Source organism: Apostichopus japonicus, chromosome 19 (assembly GCF_037975245.1).
Source record: "Apostichopus japonicus isolate 1M-3 chromosome 19, ASM3797524v1, whole genome shotgun sequence".
Classification (NCBI taxonomy): Eukaryota; Metazoa; Echinodermata; class Holothuroidea; order Aspidochirotida; family Stichopodidae; genus Apostichopus; species Apostichopus japonicus.
Genome location: NC_092579.1, coordinates 15,128,225 through 15,144,986, shown reverse-complemented (window position 1 = coordinate 15,144,986; position 16,762 = coordinate 15,128,225). Strand labels below are relative to the sequence as shown.

General features: G+C 37.3%; 1 protein-coding gene across 2 annotated transcripts in view; it reads right to left on the bottom strand.

The window, feature by feature from the left end:
* Positions 1 to 16,762, bottom strand: part of LOC139960531 (uncharacterized) — a 67,137-nt gene that overhangs the window by 2,888 nt on the left and 47,487 nt on the right. The window contains exons 28-42 of one of the 2 annotated variants that reach the window (XM_071958958.1): positions 11,091 to 11,147; positions 10,253 to 10,506; positions 9,575 to 9,653; positions 8,798 to 9,043; positions 8,134 to 8,330; positions 7,771 to 7,903; positions 7,317 to 7,533; positions 6,608 to 6,848; positions 6,106 to 6,298; positions 5,254 to 5,382; positions 4,508 to 4,708; positions 3,618 to 3,788; positions 3,102 to 3,302; positions 2,668 to 2,817; positions 656 to 748 (exon numbers count right to left, since the gene is read on the bottom strand). In XM_071958958.1, the coding sequence (XP_071815059.1) occupies positions 695 to 748; positions 2,668 to 2,817; positions 3,102 to 3,302; positions 3,618 to 3,788; positions 4,508 to 4,708; positions 5,254 to 5,382; positions 6,106 to 6,298; positions 6,608 to 6,848; positions 7,317 to 7,533; positions 7,771 to 7,903; positions 8,134 to 8,330; positions 8,798 to 9,043; positions 9,575 to 9,653; positions 10,253 to 10,506; positions 11,091 to 11,147 (2,523 nt within the window). In that variant the 3' untranslated portion in view covers positions 656 to 694. The remainder of the gene's footprint in view (positions 1 to 655; positions 749 to 2,667; positions 2,818 to 3,101; positions 3,303 to 3,617; positions 3,789 to 4,507; positions 4,709 to 5,253; positions 5,383 to 6,105; positions 6,299 to 6,607; positions 6,849 to 7,316; positions 7,534 to 7,770; positions 7,904 to 8,133; positions 8,331 to 8,797; positions 9,044 to 9,574; positions 9,654 to 10,252; positions 10,507 to 11,090; positions 11,148 to 16,762) is intronic. The other variant, XM_071958957.1, reaches the window with a different exon arrangement.

Here is a 16,762-nt window from a genome sequence, read left to right as displayed (position 1 = left end):
GTTTTGGCCTGAGCTTGAAATCAGCAAGGAATTGCTTGAGGTTCTGTCATGGAAATAGATGGTTTGGATGGGTTGGGGGGGGGGTGGAGGGGGAGTTTTGGCGGGTGGCAGAGTGGGCATGTCCAGAGAAAGTGCCACAAATTCAATGATCAGTTTGGATCCAAATGAATTGAAATTAAATTTTGGTGATGATGACTACTTTGACTCTGAAAATGGGATCACAAGAAGAAAGACTTAGAAAACATGCTTCTTCATTTTCTTTGGGCTGGGGGGGGGGAGAATAGAGAACCAATCTATCATAGCCAATGCAATGTGAATAGGGCTCTTTGTTGGGTGGAAGGGTAAGGGAACTGGGATGAGTTCTGGAGGAGGGGGGTATAGAAAAATGGACCTACGATGGCCTATGCAATGAGAATAGGTTTGAGAATGGGGAAACCATTTTTTTCACTGTTGTCAGATGAAAGATGGTGGCATACTTGAATGAGCGTTCACTGTGTTGAATTGAAGTTAGTTTGGCACAGCTCGCATCATGCTGGTTTAAAAGAAGCAAAGAACTGGAAAGAGAGAAGAAACAAACACACAAAGAGCAAAGAGAGAAAAGAAAAACACAAAAACAAATGAAACAGCATCCTCATTGAGGGCGCTGTGACTATACCATAACTATGCTAGGAAGGTCTGGAGTATTTGAGAGTGTTTATGATGATGAAGACCGGCTCGAAGACTTAGTCAAAATGGAGCTTCCGGATTTCTGTTAAAAAAGGGGACAGAAAAGGTGCAAACAAAAGGATAAAAAGATTGGGATGGGGGCAAGTAATGGCTGAGCGGGGGGAAATAAAAGAAAAAAGAAAAGACCACGAGTATGCCTTCAACCCTAAATACATTTGGTGGAAATTGTTTTCATGTAAACTAAGGAGAGATACATTCAGTCTTTTGATAGGTGAGGAACACATCTATGCAGTTTCATGGTTCAAAATATCTATGAGAGGCTTTTGTTGTGGATGTGTGAAGAAAAGGACACAAATTTTTCTCTGTTTGGTTTCGACAGGCGACAAAATATGACACATTCTGCGGGAATTTAAACAAAAGCACAGCGAGAGAATGTTGGATCTGTCTTGGAAGCCAGACTAGATACATATCTTTTGTTTGAAAGGATGCAGGAAACTTTAAAAGAAGACCTGTCACATCGATGTGCAAAAGTGGACCATTTTTTCAGAAACGTGGATAGAACGGTCGAAATGGAAATGTACGGCATACAGCGTGCAGGCACTACAGGGTTCTTGCTTTCATTTTTTGAGACTTTCGATACTGCGACAGGGAAAGAGGAGAGAGGTAAGGAAGTGAAGAAATAAACAAAATAACAGAGACATGAGATCAGCACCAGTGACCAAGAGAAAGATGACAGGGCATGCCATGAGGAAGAGTTGTACGAGAGGAACAGAAACAACGGAAACCAATGAACAAGTAAAACAAAACAGCAACAAATTGGAGAAAGTGGTTTCATGCAAAATATATACGGTGGTTGACAACCAGAGGCTGGGTCATGTTGCCATAGCGACGCTTAGGTGATAGTGCTAACATTACTGTTGAAGAGGGAAGAAGGTGTTTAAAGGCCAGACCGGGGTGGAGGAGGGGGAGGTTAACCGTTGATACTTAACACAGAGAAACAAAATTGTTTTTTTTATGTGGTTGAACGAGTGATGATGTGTCTATGTAGGTAGAGATTTGAAGCAGATAGAGTTTTAAAAAAAGACTTTTTTTGTAGTAGTAGTTTACAATGGCAGTTGACAGAAGGGAGGCCTTGACAAAGAGAGTGGATAAAGTGACATAAATCAGTGATGGTATCATAATGATAATACCATCTAACATCAACATTCACCAGCTCCCCCTGTCACCTCCTATGCCCATGATTACAATCTCTAAACATTATTATGCACATTTCGTACTTACCAGGTAATAAACTACTTAAATGGTATCTCAACTATGAAGCCAAATAAAGGCATTTCTCTGAATCTCACCAGAAACTGAATTCCTATATACAAGGTATGTCGATTAGACCTAATACTATTTGTACATCAATTTAGAACACCAAGGAAAACGCTACTATGACTATTCCTGTTATTTTTAATGCTGTCTTTCCCACCTGGGAACAATTTACAATACAGTAAAATTCTTCAAGCACAATACTGCCTCGCATTTCTGGAAGTTGCAATCTTCATACCATTTGTAAAACCCCCTCTCCATCATATACATCCCATTTGACATCAGATTTCCCTGATGAGTGATAAGGTAATATTTGATCAACTTTGAACATTCCTCATTTGACCTCGTCCTAATTGCCTGAGGTCAATATATTAGAGATCGACCCCGAGGAATGAGAAAGGTTTAAATGTTTCTAAAAACTTTTGTTTTGTTCTGCACTTTCACCTAAAACTTGGATAACCACCGGTAGAAACCTATTGCCAAAATAGAAATTAATTGAGGAACGATGTGGTTTACAACTCATTTTTTTTTTACAATCCTCCTTAGTCCACGATTCCACTAAGGAAACCCTGTTATTATCGGTATTCAATGAGGTATAATGAGGTTTATTGAGGTTTAGTATAACTCTTCATATCCCTCATATTCATGATATTCATCATCGGAATCTAAATCGGATTCGACATATACCGTGGTAACGCGGGATGTCATGACAGCGCCTCGGTTCTTGGTACGCATTTTGGTGAGAGCGCCCTCTGCAATCTCCACACGCTCTTCGGCATCATCCAGGGCGATTTGAGCATTCTTGAATTTCTGGAGGTTGGCTGTAGCTGTTTCCTCCTGTTAAGAAATGGAAAAAAAAACCAAGAAAAAAAAGGAAAAGACAATTACTTTGTGATCATCATTACACTATATAAAACAATTACTCGTCAATGATTAAAATGCTCGGGATTTTTATCACAAGAACAAAAGATTGACCATCACTGACCATTCTGTCTTTGCCTTTGTAATTCCTTAAGATTTTTTGGGGTCGATAAATATGATTTTGTGTTAAGGACTTTTCATTTGATCGTCTCTACTTGGGAGGAAACGTAATAAGAAGAATACATTAACAAAGGACTCACCGCTTCTTCCAACTGGCGCTTGAGAATCCTGACTCTGGTGTTAAATTTGTCCAGCTGTTCACGAAGGCCATCATGGGTCTTACGATCTTCCTCTGCAGCGAAAGAGATCTCCTTGATGCGGCGTTCCTGTTTGCGCATAGATTTTTCCGAATCGGTGCGGCGGCGCTGTTCAGTTTCCATCTCGTGTTCGAGTTCACGGATCTAATAGGGCAGAGAAGAGTACCGATTACAATCTGACTGCATGTTAAAGACGTACTGGACTATATTCCGCAATGGTTGCTATGGTAATGTATTTGAATAGGATGATAGCCTAAACACATAGTTCACTGAGGTTAGGCTTCATCTTGACTTAACCAAGTTAATCCTATCCTATTTTGAACATCCATCCATCATTAACGCATCATAGATATCACACTTCCATTCGCATTAAAACTCACGATGTAAACGCCTATCTACCCATGATCCTTTGCTCCTCCTATTTACAAAATCAACCAAAAATTAAACAAAGCAACTTACCCTAGCCTGCATTTTCTCGATCTGTCGCTGACCTCCCTTGAGGGCCATGGCCTCTGCTTCGTCCAGTTTAACTTGGTATTCCTTGACTTGAGTTTCCAGAGAAATGCGAACTTTTTCAATGTGAACGACATGTTCCTGTTCGGAACGGAGTTCATCTGCAAGACGGGTTGCCTGTGTGTAGAATATATAAAAGTAAAAACAGTGACAATAGGACTAAATGGCCTAGGTGTAAATGATTTGCTCCGAGTATAAAAAGACACAGCAAAGCTATTGGTCCAGCCGTTACAAGTTCATATCGGTGTAGAAGAAAAGTATTAAAATTTATCTTGGGCTGATGAAAGTGAAACATCTACATTAGACACATCCAGGTGAAATTTACATTCAATTCCTATGTAGTGCTGTCAAGGTAACAACATCTAAAGTTGAAAAGGTTTTGTACCAAAACTTATTATAACTTGAAGCATACAGGTATGGTATCAAAGAGGCACACTGACAAAGTTTTCTTTTAATTTCTCTTCAAAATGTACATTCCGATTTACTACTTCAAAAAATTTGGATGCATTAACATATACACTATGTCGTTGGGAGGTATCAATAACTTCACATCCCCTAAAGCAAGTTTGGGGCCCCCATCCAAATCCAAGGTCAAAACATATACAACAAAAACCAAACATTCTGTTGCCAGAGTGCAGCTATGATATCACACCTGTTTGCTTCAAGTTCACTTATATTGTACAAACTGTTACCATTTCAACTATCAATAACTGGAACACACAAATGCAAATTTCACCAGGATGTTTCTATACGAAGAATAAGAAGAATGTTTCTGGACTATTCGTTAAAAATGTCTTTTCATCGGAAGGGTTTAAGATATAACAGAAATATCTTACATCACTGATAGCCTTCTTGGCTTTGTCTTCGTTGTTACGTGCGTCAGTGATTGCTTCCTCCAACTCGGACTGGACGCTCTGCAATTCTTGTTCGGCCTTGCGACGTTGGCTGGCAAGCGTGTTGTTGTTAGCGGTCAGTTCACCAACACGATCGGATAGGTCGGCCAGCTCATTCTCTGCTCCCTTGCGAGATCGTTCGGACTACGGAATAATAAAGGAAGAAAGATTTATTAACAATCCACATATGGTAGCTAGCGTAAGCAGACTGCTAGCTATTCTCGTGGTTAAAGCTAATTAAAGAAAGTACAAAAGAAAAAACCATACTGTGAAAACACTTGAAGTTTTAGAATGGAACTAGTCATTTAATCATTAGCAAATTTTTAAAAGTGTGAAAAGATGAAGAAGGCGTATGAAACAAAGAATTGAAATAATTAGAAGATATGTTAAATGAACCCCTTCAATATCCATGTCACTAAAGCTGTTTCAAAATTCCAAAAAAGAACTACCAAAAAAAACCCCTAAAAAGCAACACAGGACAGCAAAACTTCCCTGTTAATGTGGACCAATAAATTACAAAGATTACACCCCAAGATGTGCAACTTCACGTAACTGTTTTATTTGTTTGGGTCAGGAAGGTGATTAAAGCTTATTCATAAAAGGTTAAATAGACAGAGCATTTTTACGCTCCAAAATTTATTCCAAAATTTCCCCTTTATCTTCAAGGTACAAATTATGTAAATAAGAACCTGTTCAAACAGCGAACGAGTTTCCTCCAGTTCTGACATAAGCATGGTGCAGCGTTTCTCGGTGAGCTGGTATTGATCGCGCAGGTCCTCACGGGCACGGGATTCATCGTCGAGCATGGTCTGCATGTCCTGACAAAACAAATTACAAGGGAAAAGCATTTAAGATTTCAATATTGAAACTAGGGTGTTTGGATTGGGAATATGATGATGGTTGAGAAGACTAACTTTTTCCACCTCCAAAAAAAAATATATTGAGAACGACACATTACTAGACCATGCTTAAATAGGTTACAAAGTACTGTGCCACAAGCAGTCCATTGGACAGGCTGTTGGTGGTTGTATGTAGCACTGCAAGATCTACAACAATAAAATTCCCTAGCAACAGATAGAAGTCATGTCTTTCAAAGATTTTAAGCATAGGCTAGATCCAAGCATTGTTTATAATGTTAGGGAAGTTCTGTATCTTGCATTCAAATCAACACAATTGATTATGAAATGGTACAGTTCCAATATTTACAAACTGTGACAATTTTATAAAGAGTAAACTAATCTATGGATAAAATGAGATTTGCATCCTGCCAAGGGCTCTGTGTCCTCTGAGCAGGCTTAAGAGTGCAGTCAACACTAATAGGAACAAATTCTGATGACAGTCCAAACTAAAAAACCAGATAGCTCATTTCCTATTAGAGAATGCAACAGGACTTATATTTCTGTGGTCACCAGATTGAGTCCCAATAAAACCCAAGAATTCTTTACACCTTCAAATTGCATTTGATGATTTCCTATCTGGCTTTCTGTTCTCTTTTATAACTTATAAATATGCATATGCCTATATATCTTATTTCCACTTACCCTGATCTGTTGTTGAAGTTTCTTGATGGTTTTAAGGGCCTCAGAGCTGGTCCTGTTAGCATGATCCAGCTGGACTTCCAACTCGTTGACCTCTCCTTCCAGTTTCTTCTTGAGTCTCTGGGCATCGCCCTTGGCCTTGCTCTCAGATTCAAGTGTTGCTTGCATGGATTCAACGGTCTGTACGTGGGTCCTCCTGCAGAACAAAAAGGAGCAATAACAGGGATGTTAACAGCAATATATTTATTTGAAATTATCCTTTAATTTTCTTTTGATCTATAATTACATATCCATGATCCACCTCAAAACAAATATCTGAGGCTTATAACCTAATAGAGACAATACATCTCCTTCCACGACAATCATTGGAATAATGCAGTCTCAGGAAAAAAAAAAAAAAAAAACGTTGATGATTTCTATGAATTTTACTAGGAAATGAATATTCATTGCTAATCATTATTATGTGTACCCCAAAATTTAGGTATCTGGCAAAATAATACCCTACCTAAGTTGTTCAATTTCTTCCTCTTTCTCGATGACCCTGCGCTCGCTTTCTTGCTTGGCACTGACAACCTCCAGTTGGGCACGAGAGACCTTGGCTTCTTCGGTCTCCAGAAGGAGACGAGTTTCTTCCAGAGCAGCAAGAAGTTCCTCTTTCTCGAGTTCCAATCGCTTGCGAGCCTTCTCCAACTCGTGGACATTCCTGCCTCCCTCTCCGAGCTGATCGATGAGGTCAGCAAGTTCATCTGCATAGCAAAAATTGTCAAGAGGAAGAAGCGTTCAAGAAAAATATTTATCTCACAGCGGTTCATAGTTGTTCTTGCTTTCTATCCGCACTCACCACCATATTTAAAAAAATTTCCAGAAACTTTACATATTCAAATATTGAGAGAAAAAAGTCATCGTTGAATAGAATGGGATGGCCGCAAAACACAAGATCAAACTGGGTTAAATTTCTTTTCTTTAGCTATTTCAAAATCTACTTGTTATACCTCATTTAATAGGGTTTCTGCTCATGATTTGCCAATAAATCACAATTTGTCACAGGCCACCGTTAACTCCTTGGGTTTGACAATTTATGTTATCTCTACATACTAACAGATTTCCCTTCTACACTTTCAATGAAAGCAAATAAACAAGCAAGCAACCACCCCCCCCCAAAAAAAAAAAAAGAGGGGATAGAAACTGCTTCAGACTGGAAACAAAAAACTGACCTTGAAGAGACCTGTTTTCACGGCGAGTGATCTCAACAGTTTCGCAGGTTTCCTCGTACATGTTCTTGGTTTTGTAGAGTTCGGAGGTGACGTTACGGTTCTCACGCTGTGCAGCTTCCAATTCAGCAGAGAGCTCCTCTACACGGGCCTTCCATTCCTCCAGAGTCTTGTCGAAGTTCTTCTGTTTCTTTTCGAGTTGGTTGACGAGCTGGTTGGCCTGTGAGGAAAACAGACATACCCATTCGTGTTACCTTTGATATCAATGCCCTAGGAATTTAATTCTCCGGAAAAAAAAGCAGAATCTCTTTGCAAATTTAATTCAATCTCCTTCTATCGTAACCTAAATTTGTAATCTGGATAAGGAACGATTCTCTGTTAGTCTGACAGCTTTGAGCAAAATAGTTCAACAGATGTATCATTTTTTCATTCTTTTTTCTATTCTACGGTTACTTACTCTGTCCAAGTCAATCTGTGAGTCTTCAAGTTCCCCGTTGAGTCTAGCTTTTGTCTTTTCCAAGCTGCTGTTCTTGGTGAGGGCAGTGTTCAGCATATCCTCAACCTCTACAAGGCGAGCTTGAAGTTTCCTCCTGTGAATTTAATAGTATTTAAGATACATTGTCATTGGTGTGCAAAAGGGCAAAGAAATTTATGGCTAGAACGAGCATAGAACCAATGACCTCTGAGTATACAAGCATATTGGAAAACTCACATCAAACTGATCAAACTTTCCAAAAAGCATTTTGCTCCATAAATTGACAGAAAGGGACAAAAATGAGTCATATTTACGAGCAACTTTCAACCTAGAAAATGAACCCACCTAGCTTCTTCGAGTTCCTCGGCACGTTGGACAGCTTCACCATCGAACTTAGCTTTCATAGCGGCCAATTCAGCGTTTACTTTGGTAAGCTGGCGTTGGGCGTCTTCACGACCCTCTGCTTCTTCCTCAGCCTGTTCACGAAGCTGTTCAATTTCTTCTTGAAGTTGCTTCAATTGGTTGGCTAAGCTGTGTTTGGACTGTAAATTAGGAAAAAAAAGGAATAAAAAGTACATAAAATAGATAACAAATTAATCATAGAAAAATTTCAATTAGTTTATAAAAATGAATAAAAATGAATCGTTTAATTCATTGCATAATTGCAAGCAATAAACCTAGCCGCCACCAATCCCCACCCCTACAAAAGAATGCTGGAAAGAAGATTTTTAACTTCTTTCTGCGACGAAAGAAAGAAAGAAGCTGTGTGTTAAATTCTGACTCTGTTTGCTTTTATTGCTCCTCCTATCGTCAGCCCTTGTTTGCATCCATGGCATGTATTTCAAAATAACAAGAAATTTAAGAATTTCCTAAATATTCATTTATATTGTTTTATACTAAACTATATATTGCACATTTGAAAAAAGTACGTTATAAGTCCATCACAAACTTCTGAATCCAGCCAACACTTTTTTTAGAATAACATAAATAGTTTTTTTTCCCTCCTTACTCTGCTTTCTTCCTCCAATTGACGTCTGTAATCTTCAAGTTGAGCGCTCAGCTGGGCACGAGCCTTGCCGAGTTGGCTGGAGTTGCTTTCAGATTCTTCGATCTGTCTGCTAAGGTCGTTGTTCTCTTGCGACAGACGGCTCTTCTGTGAAGACAGATCGCTGATGGATCGAGACTGTTCCTCCAATCGGCTGTTAGCTTCAGCAAGTTGAGCTTCCAGTTGATGGCAAGTTTTCTCTGCATTAAGCTAAACAGTGTAAAGAAAATAAAAACATGGAACCCCACATCACTTATCGCACAAACTTAACTTTGTTCCCAATACGAAATATTATGTACCCCATATTGAGCAATTTCCATCGAGATCTAAAGAAATGTTGTCTTTTCTATACACCTAGTGCATGGTGCTGATTTAACCTAAAACCATATATGAAAGTTCAACTGACATCACCTTGTGTTCCCTTTGGTGTGACGAAGAGTACTCATGCTTCAAAAACTACAGGATTCACTACCAAAATTTGTTAAAAACGATAAGTATGAAACATTCATGAGATATCCTAAAAGACCACCTGTTTCAGGCGGCATATATAAGCAGCGGTGATTCGTGCTAGGACGACGACGCCTATCAGAGCATTTTTAAGATTTTTGCACTTTATAAATTGTCATCAATTGATTGACTGATTTCCATCACAAACATAAAATTGCTTTAAGAAAAAAGTCCCTCTTTCAGAGATTCAAAGAGTGAGTATGAAGCCTGTTTTCTATATATACCCAAACATACCTTGCCCTTTTGTACATAATCGATGTTACCGGCCAGGTCGTCAATCTCAGCTCTGAGGCTGTTCTTTTCTTTGTCCAACCTGAAAAATGAAAAAAAAATGGGAAGCAGATTTGAAAACCATGAGCTTGACATAAAATGATAAAAACTACATATATTTATGAAGAACTTTACATAAAGGGGTATCTCAAAGCACTTTTACAGGGTAAAAGAGAACATTCTGAAAGAAATTGTACAGAAAAGATACCTAAAGAGTAATAATAAATTTGGCCAATAAAAATTAACTTAAATCAATGAAACTCAAGTAAACACAGTTAAGACAAATAGAAACTAAATCAGTCTTTAAAAACGTCTGAAAAAACGCCTGAAAAAAAAAAACAGTTCTCAGTTTTGACTAATAAAATAAGTCAAAAATGGATAAAAAATTCACAAAGTGAGACAGCATTCCATGAATGGTGCTTTTGTGATAGCTCGATATGATACCACCAGATAATTTGAAAGTTTTTTTCTGTTCTTTGTTTTTTAGCTTTGGTTTATTACTACTGTACATTCACATCTGTTCATTTGTAAAAGAAACTGTTGCTCAACATTACACATCTGATGACAATTTTCAACGGGCTTAATCAATTTGGATTTTTTTTTATCTCAACTCTGTGAGAGTGAGATGATTAGAAGACTTACTTGCTCTTGGCCCTCTGCATCTGTTCAACCTGTTCCTGAAGTTCTCGGCTGGTATCCTGGTGCTTCTTACGAAGAGAGGCAGCAACTTGCTCATGTTGAAGGGTGCTGTCTTCCAACTCACGTTTGAGTTTGCTAAGTTCAGATTCACGTTTTTTATTCAGTTCGACTTGGACTTCTGTGGCACCGCCTTGTTCCTCCAGACGCTCGCCAAGGTCCTCCAGCTCCCGGGAGAGGTCTCCACCTGTCTTTTCAGCCTATGGTGGATGGGACAAAATAAAGTTTGCCAATTAAGATCACAAGAGTTCTAATGGTTCCCTTCCAATCCAAGACAAACAAATTAAGCTACAACAATGGCATGAACTACAATATATTATTCAAAGGCATAATATTTGCACCACTTTGACAGTTAAGTACAAGCAAAGCTTATTTCAGACAAGTATCAGGGAAAGGCAGAATCACTGGAGCTTCTGTACTTAAAGATGAAAACAAATTCGTTCTAAATATTGGCAATATCTGTGGATAACTTCTGAGCGTATTATTCTATTTCAATAAAAGGCAGCCGGCCTTACTGCGTTCAGTGGACATCTATCATGGTTTACATTCATTTCCTTGGTCATTATTATGAAATAACTTCTGGCATTAGCATCATTTGTTCCTACTTTTGTATACTTTTAAGAAAAAATCTGCCACCATGGAACCACCCATCATTTTGGCCCAAACCTCTCTGCCCCTTTGTGGGTGTAATAATCGATAAACACCCACCCCCCTTCCTCAACACTGGAATCTCCTCCACACTGGAATCTCCCCTTTTTGTATCCTCCTTAAAAGTACTTCTTACCTTGGCACGAGCTTGTCTCTCTGCTTCCAATTCCTCTTCCAGCTCTTCAATACGAGCCTAGAAAACGAAACAAGAAAGGAATAGAAAAACAAATATGGATGAAAAACTTGCAGAATTCACAATTTATACTGAAAATATTCAAAGAAAAGAAAAAGTTTATATAACAAATGAGAAGAAACGCAAAGAACGGAAAGCTTGAATATTTTATAAATGCAGCATGATTATTGGACAACAATGTGGTTTAGTTAATCTTTAACCTACTAGATGGCCACCAGTTCTGATTTCAGGCATTAATTAATTTACATTTTCAGTGCAGCACTTTCTATACTAGTGTACTATACTCATGGCGCTTTGCAGAAACAGCACAAAAAAAGGTTACTTAAATGAAATTTGGAACAGGTAAGTTTTTAGATTTATCTTGAAGGTTCCACTTGGCTGTTGGCAAGTCTTACTGATTGAGTTAAGTTATTCCAATAGTTATAACTAATAATAGTTATATAACATCATTCTACTAACAATTTTTTTTTTTATGATGTAACAAACATATTACTAGAAAGTTTGGTTGTTCAAACTACTGGGAAATTGCACATTAATGTATCAAGAGTCTAACTCAAAATCATTCTCATCTTTTCAAAGAGAAGGATTTTTAGTTTTTGATTAAAAAAAGGACCAAAACTATTGAAGTTTTCCTTAAAATAACATTTTTCATTGATCAATCTTTAGATGAGTATTTAGAGGATTTAAATATATAAATTATTTACAAATAATTAATAACTTATATTTGCTGCAAGAATTGTTTTCATGAAACATTTACGAATGAGTAGAATCAAACAAATGTTAGGTTCAAAGAGAAAAGCAAATAATTTCAAGCAATCTGAAGTTTGCATATATCTGGAAAAAAAGTCTAAGTAAGAAATTAAATAACATTGTCCTAATAAAATGGGGAAAAAAATTAGAAAACTGGAATTAATTCTGCTTTAAGTAGTTTCCTTAAGTTACATATCTTACAGTAAGTATTGCACAAAACTACATGCATTTAAGTCTGGATATGTCACCAAATTTAATCAGACATATATGAAACACTCACAGCTGTTCCAAACATTTCCAACCTTAATGCATGTTCATATATTTCAAACTCAAATGTCAACTTGAGTTAATTACTAGTACTGACGTAACCAGATCAATTGGCACAGTGTGATCCCCATGACAGGCCAAAGTTGGTGAACAATTCAACGAGAGTCAAAATAACTTGTTAAAACAAATCACTGACATTATTTACAAACAGAAGTATCATTCATGAAATGATAATCAAAACAATATTGATCAAGAATTAAGACATGGCATTTATTAATAAAACTTCTCTCAATGTCTTAAGTACTGATGATTTTTTTAACGGCTAATAAGAGACTAGGAACCAAATTCTGTTTGTTTAAATGTTACAATCATATCTGTATATGTAGGAGGAAGTACATATTACTGGTTGCTAAGGCCTCAAGCTGTTCCAAGGCCAAGTTTGACCTATGGAATGTTACGAATGCCAGTTATTCAAGACCAGAAATATTAATAAGAGACTGTCAAGCTTGTTATGGGGCTCTCTATGTCAGTATGGCTGGCGATGAAGGCTGAACCGTTTATATTTATAGAACTTTATACCATAGTTAGCTGCATTCCTTTCCCTCTGTCATTAAGTAACTAAAATTACCCTGCCCAGTTAATGATAGATGAAAACTATGGGAGGCCAACCATGCAATATTTGCAGTGCCAATTGAACATTCAGTTTAAATATGATTAAGTTGATTAAAGTTTGGTTGTTCTTACTTTTGAATTCTCTCACAGCTAATCTACATATATTATTTTTATATTTTTTTCTATGATATTTTATTATTTAACATTCAAAACTTGATTTCAACAACAGTGATCATACAGTACTACTGGCAATGTAGAGTCCCTGTATATTATAAATCTTGAACATTCATATTCCGGCTGATTGCTCTGCCAGTGTCTGGCAATACATTTGTACAGCTTATACTTCTTAGATATCACTATTTGGATATAATCTAGTTCCAGCATACTGTTTCATTCAGCTTACTAAAATCTATTCAATTAACCAAAGAATTAGCAACTTAAAAATGACACCTAATAACAAACATTGCAAGTTTTTAAAGATATAAACCTAATTCTCTTCTCAGTAGTCATGAAAACATGAAGAATATTGGAAAGCATTATTGTATTTATACATATCTTTCTTTAAGAGTAAAAACTACTTACCCTGTTCCTGCTACATATGAACCAAACAGACTTTAAAAAGTATTACAAGTTCTCCTGAAGTTCAAACATATAAAACCTCCATTTTTTCTAACTGCTATTTCTCTTGTTTTTGTATGTGTGTTGGTGGTGGTACATTAAAATCAACAGAAACACATTCCCAAGGAGATATTTGCATTTTGACAATGTCTACAGTGGAGAGAATTAAAATGTTTAAAATAAAATAAAATAAAACAAACACAAAAGATGCAAAAGAACTGAATCCTACTTCGAATAACTTGGTCATGCCGGCACCACCGGGTCCCATTTCATAATTCTGTCGTATAATCCTTTTTGATTTGGCGCTGAGCTTGCTAAACTTGCTAGAGGACATGGTACTCCCGGAAGACTCCATCCTTCGTGATGATGATGATGAGCTTGTTACGATAGAACTCATTGTGTACTTCAACAGCGATCTCTTTATATATCAAACGAAGGCAGTAAACTTGACACGGCGGAGTGAGAGTTGTGAAAATATTTTCTTTTTATCTTGGCTGATGAAGCTGATGTCAACGACTGTTGTCTAGCTAATTGAAGAGCTTTGGGACCGGTTACCCCCGGCAGCTGAGGAATTCAAAAATTATTTATCAGGAATGGATGATACCACCTACATTCCACCTCAGAGCTGAGTCAAAGTAAGAACACACTGCACGTCTGTGACTAGCGACCAAATAACTTCTGATATCTTCCAGGCTGTGTTCACCGGGTATGGCAATGACAAGACACACGGCGGCTATCGACCAATAACGAGGTGCGACTGATGAGGCAGCCAATCAGGATCGGCTTTATGAGCAAGACGGCTCTGTTCATATTTGGCTGTGGAATGTTGGTGACCTCAACCTTTAATGTCCCGACGAGGGCGTCTGACATTCCAGAGGAGAAATAGGATCCACGTTAAGCGGCTAGCATGGAGCCAGATGTAAGCTTGAACTTGTACCATCAACGAATCTGAAATACTGCATCTACCGTCTGACTGTTGTTAAAGGGCTTGAAGATGCCTTTAGTACCATCTTTGTATAGATTACAGAATTCTCTCAATAAATTGACAGCTGAAACTATTTTCAACATGCGATCATCACTTTCACGTACAAGAGGTACAGTATATACACGTACGACAGACCTATCAGTCAAACACGTGCATTTTTGATTTCGTACGCAAGGATGTAATTGCTTTACTACATAAGATAAAGGCTGACATTCCAAGGCCTAATGTGGGCAACCGTGGGCGTTATACACCACAACAAACCTATGATTCATTTAAACCACAAACTTCCAAGTGTTTCTGACATGAGGTAATCTAGCCAGGTTATATCATCTACCTAACATTTAATTTTTTTAAGTTGTTAGCTCATTTCAATATTGTTAGTATTGGCCTGTCTGTCTGCATGGATTTAACAGTTAGTGAGTGACATAGGCTGTTTTCTTAGTATCAAAACTCTCTCACCATGTATAATATGAAACAATGGTTGATATTCATAGTTTTATAGAGGAATTGCAGAATCACTTTCGATGACATCCCACAAAATTCAAAGGGTGTTTTCCTAATGGATTGATCTAAAGATGTAAATTAACTATCAGTCACAAGTCTGCTTTAGACAGATTTCAATATTCTTCTCTGTATCAAATAGCAAAGGTTCATTGATTATAGCATAGATTAAGAATGTTGCTATCTGCATGGCCATGTATAGGCCTATATGGACCATACAGTACTTAGAGACTATCCAAAGTAGATGTCTCACACTACACATAGCTCTCTACATAGTTATGTTTGTACCCATATTGAAACTGACATCATCCAATGTTCATGGCTCAGAGTACAACATATTAGCTTGCTATCTCTTTACATGGTTAGGCTGCTAGCCTAACATGTTATTTACATATTTTCACCATATAGGCACAGCATAGGCCATCTAATGCTGATGACTCAGAGAATGTCTATGCCCTTGTAACAATGTACTCAAGCAGACATAAATTATCCCTTAACAGTATGAGGTACCATTCATAATTTAATGATCTAGACCAGGCAAACCCTAATGGTGGGCCCTTTGGTATGTGGGTTAGTATATATGCTTAACATATGACAATTAAGTACACTATGAGCTACAGGTCAGTGATACCTAATGTCTAATATAAAGCTTTGTATAGGTACAATGGATATCATTGTCCACATGTACAACACAAGGCATTCTCATTGTATTATACAGCACACTATATCATACTTCAAAAGACACATAATGTAATGTGCCAACATTCCCAAGTCCTTACCAAGCTCTTGTTGATTAAGCAATGTTAACCTGGCTGGGTTATGTAACCATTAACACAAACATTCAGCCAAGAAATAGTACATTTCAAACATGTACACATAGTCACATTTGTACACAAGTAGCCTATGTAACCAACATCCATGTATGGAGAGTGGTAACATTTGTGTTGCATCATGGCTACAACATCACATTATGTTACATTGGAATGTTTCACCTTAAGCAAACATGTGCAGAAAGAAAAGATGTATAAAACTTGGACTACAGATGTTTAACATTCACCTGACTGTATTAATAATGCTTAATGCAGTTTGATTAATGTGTTCAGTGAATGGTTTATGCATACCTATGTATGCATAAATGCATACATATGTCCTACATATCTTCATAGTTAGATGTCCCACATAAAGCCAACACCCCTTGACCTATATCTGAGTTTCAGCATAGTTCTCTCCTACTGTACATAACTACACAACACTGAGACAATTTGGACTTTGAAGAGCAATCATTTAACAGACACAAATACCTCATCTGGGTGACATGTATGATGGTGGTTATCTCAAATGTTTTAGACTAAGATTATGAGATTTCAGAAAGTAGACATCCAATAATAAGAAGCTAAATGAATTTGAATAACCTGCCATTCACACAAACTTTAGTGTTTAAATGAAATGTTTAAAATCATAGAAAAATATATGTATTCATATATGTAAATATATGTATATAAATATATGCATTATAAACCCTGTGGTTGTCCAGAATGAAATTAGTATACATTTAACTAAGGACGTTTCATTCTGAGAATGTTGTAAAGTATCCGTGCTACAAGCTGAGCGGTGACGTGCACATAAAGTATTTAACAGGACATTGTCATTGACAATATATAAAACTGAGCAACTTCAACAAGTGAGATGACATAAACAGACAATGACTGCTCTGTGCAATTCCAAACATTGTCATAGCTGTTCACAAGCAACATTTTATCTGCATTTACTGCAGGTCTACTAGAACTTCCCTACTCCAACTAGCAGTAACATTCCATAACCTATATAGCAACACAGTCTTCAGCACTACAACATTCTTTCATATAACATTTGAAACTTATTA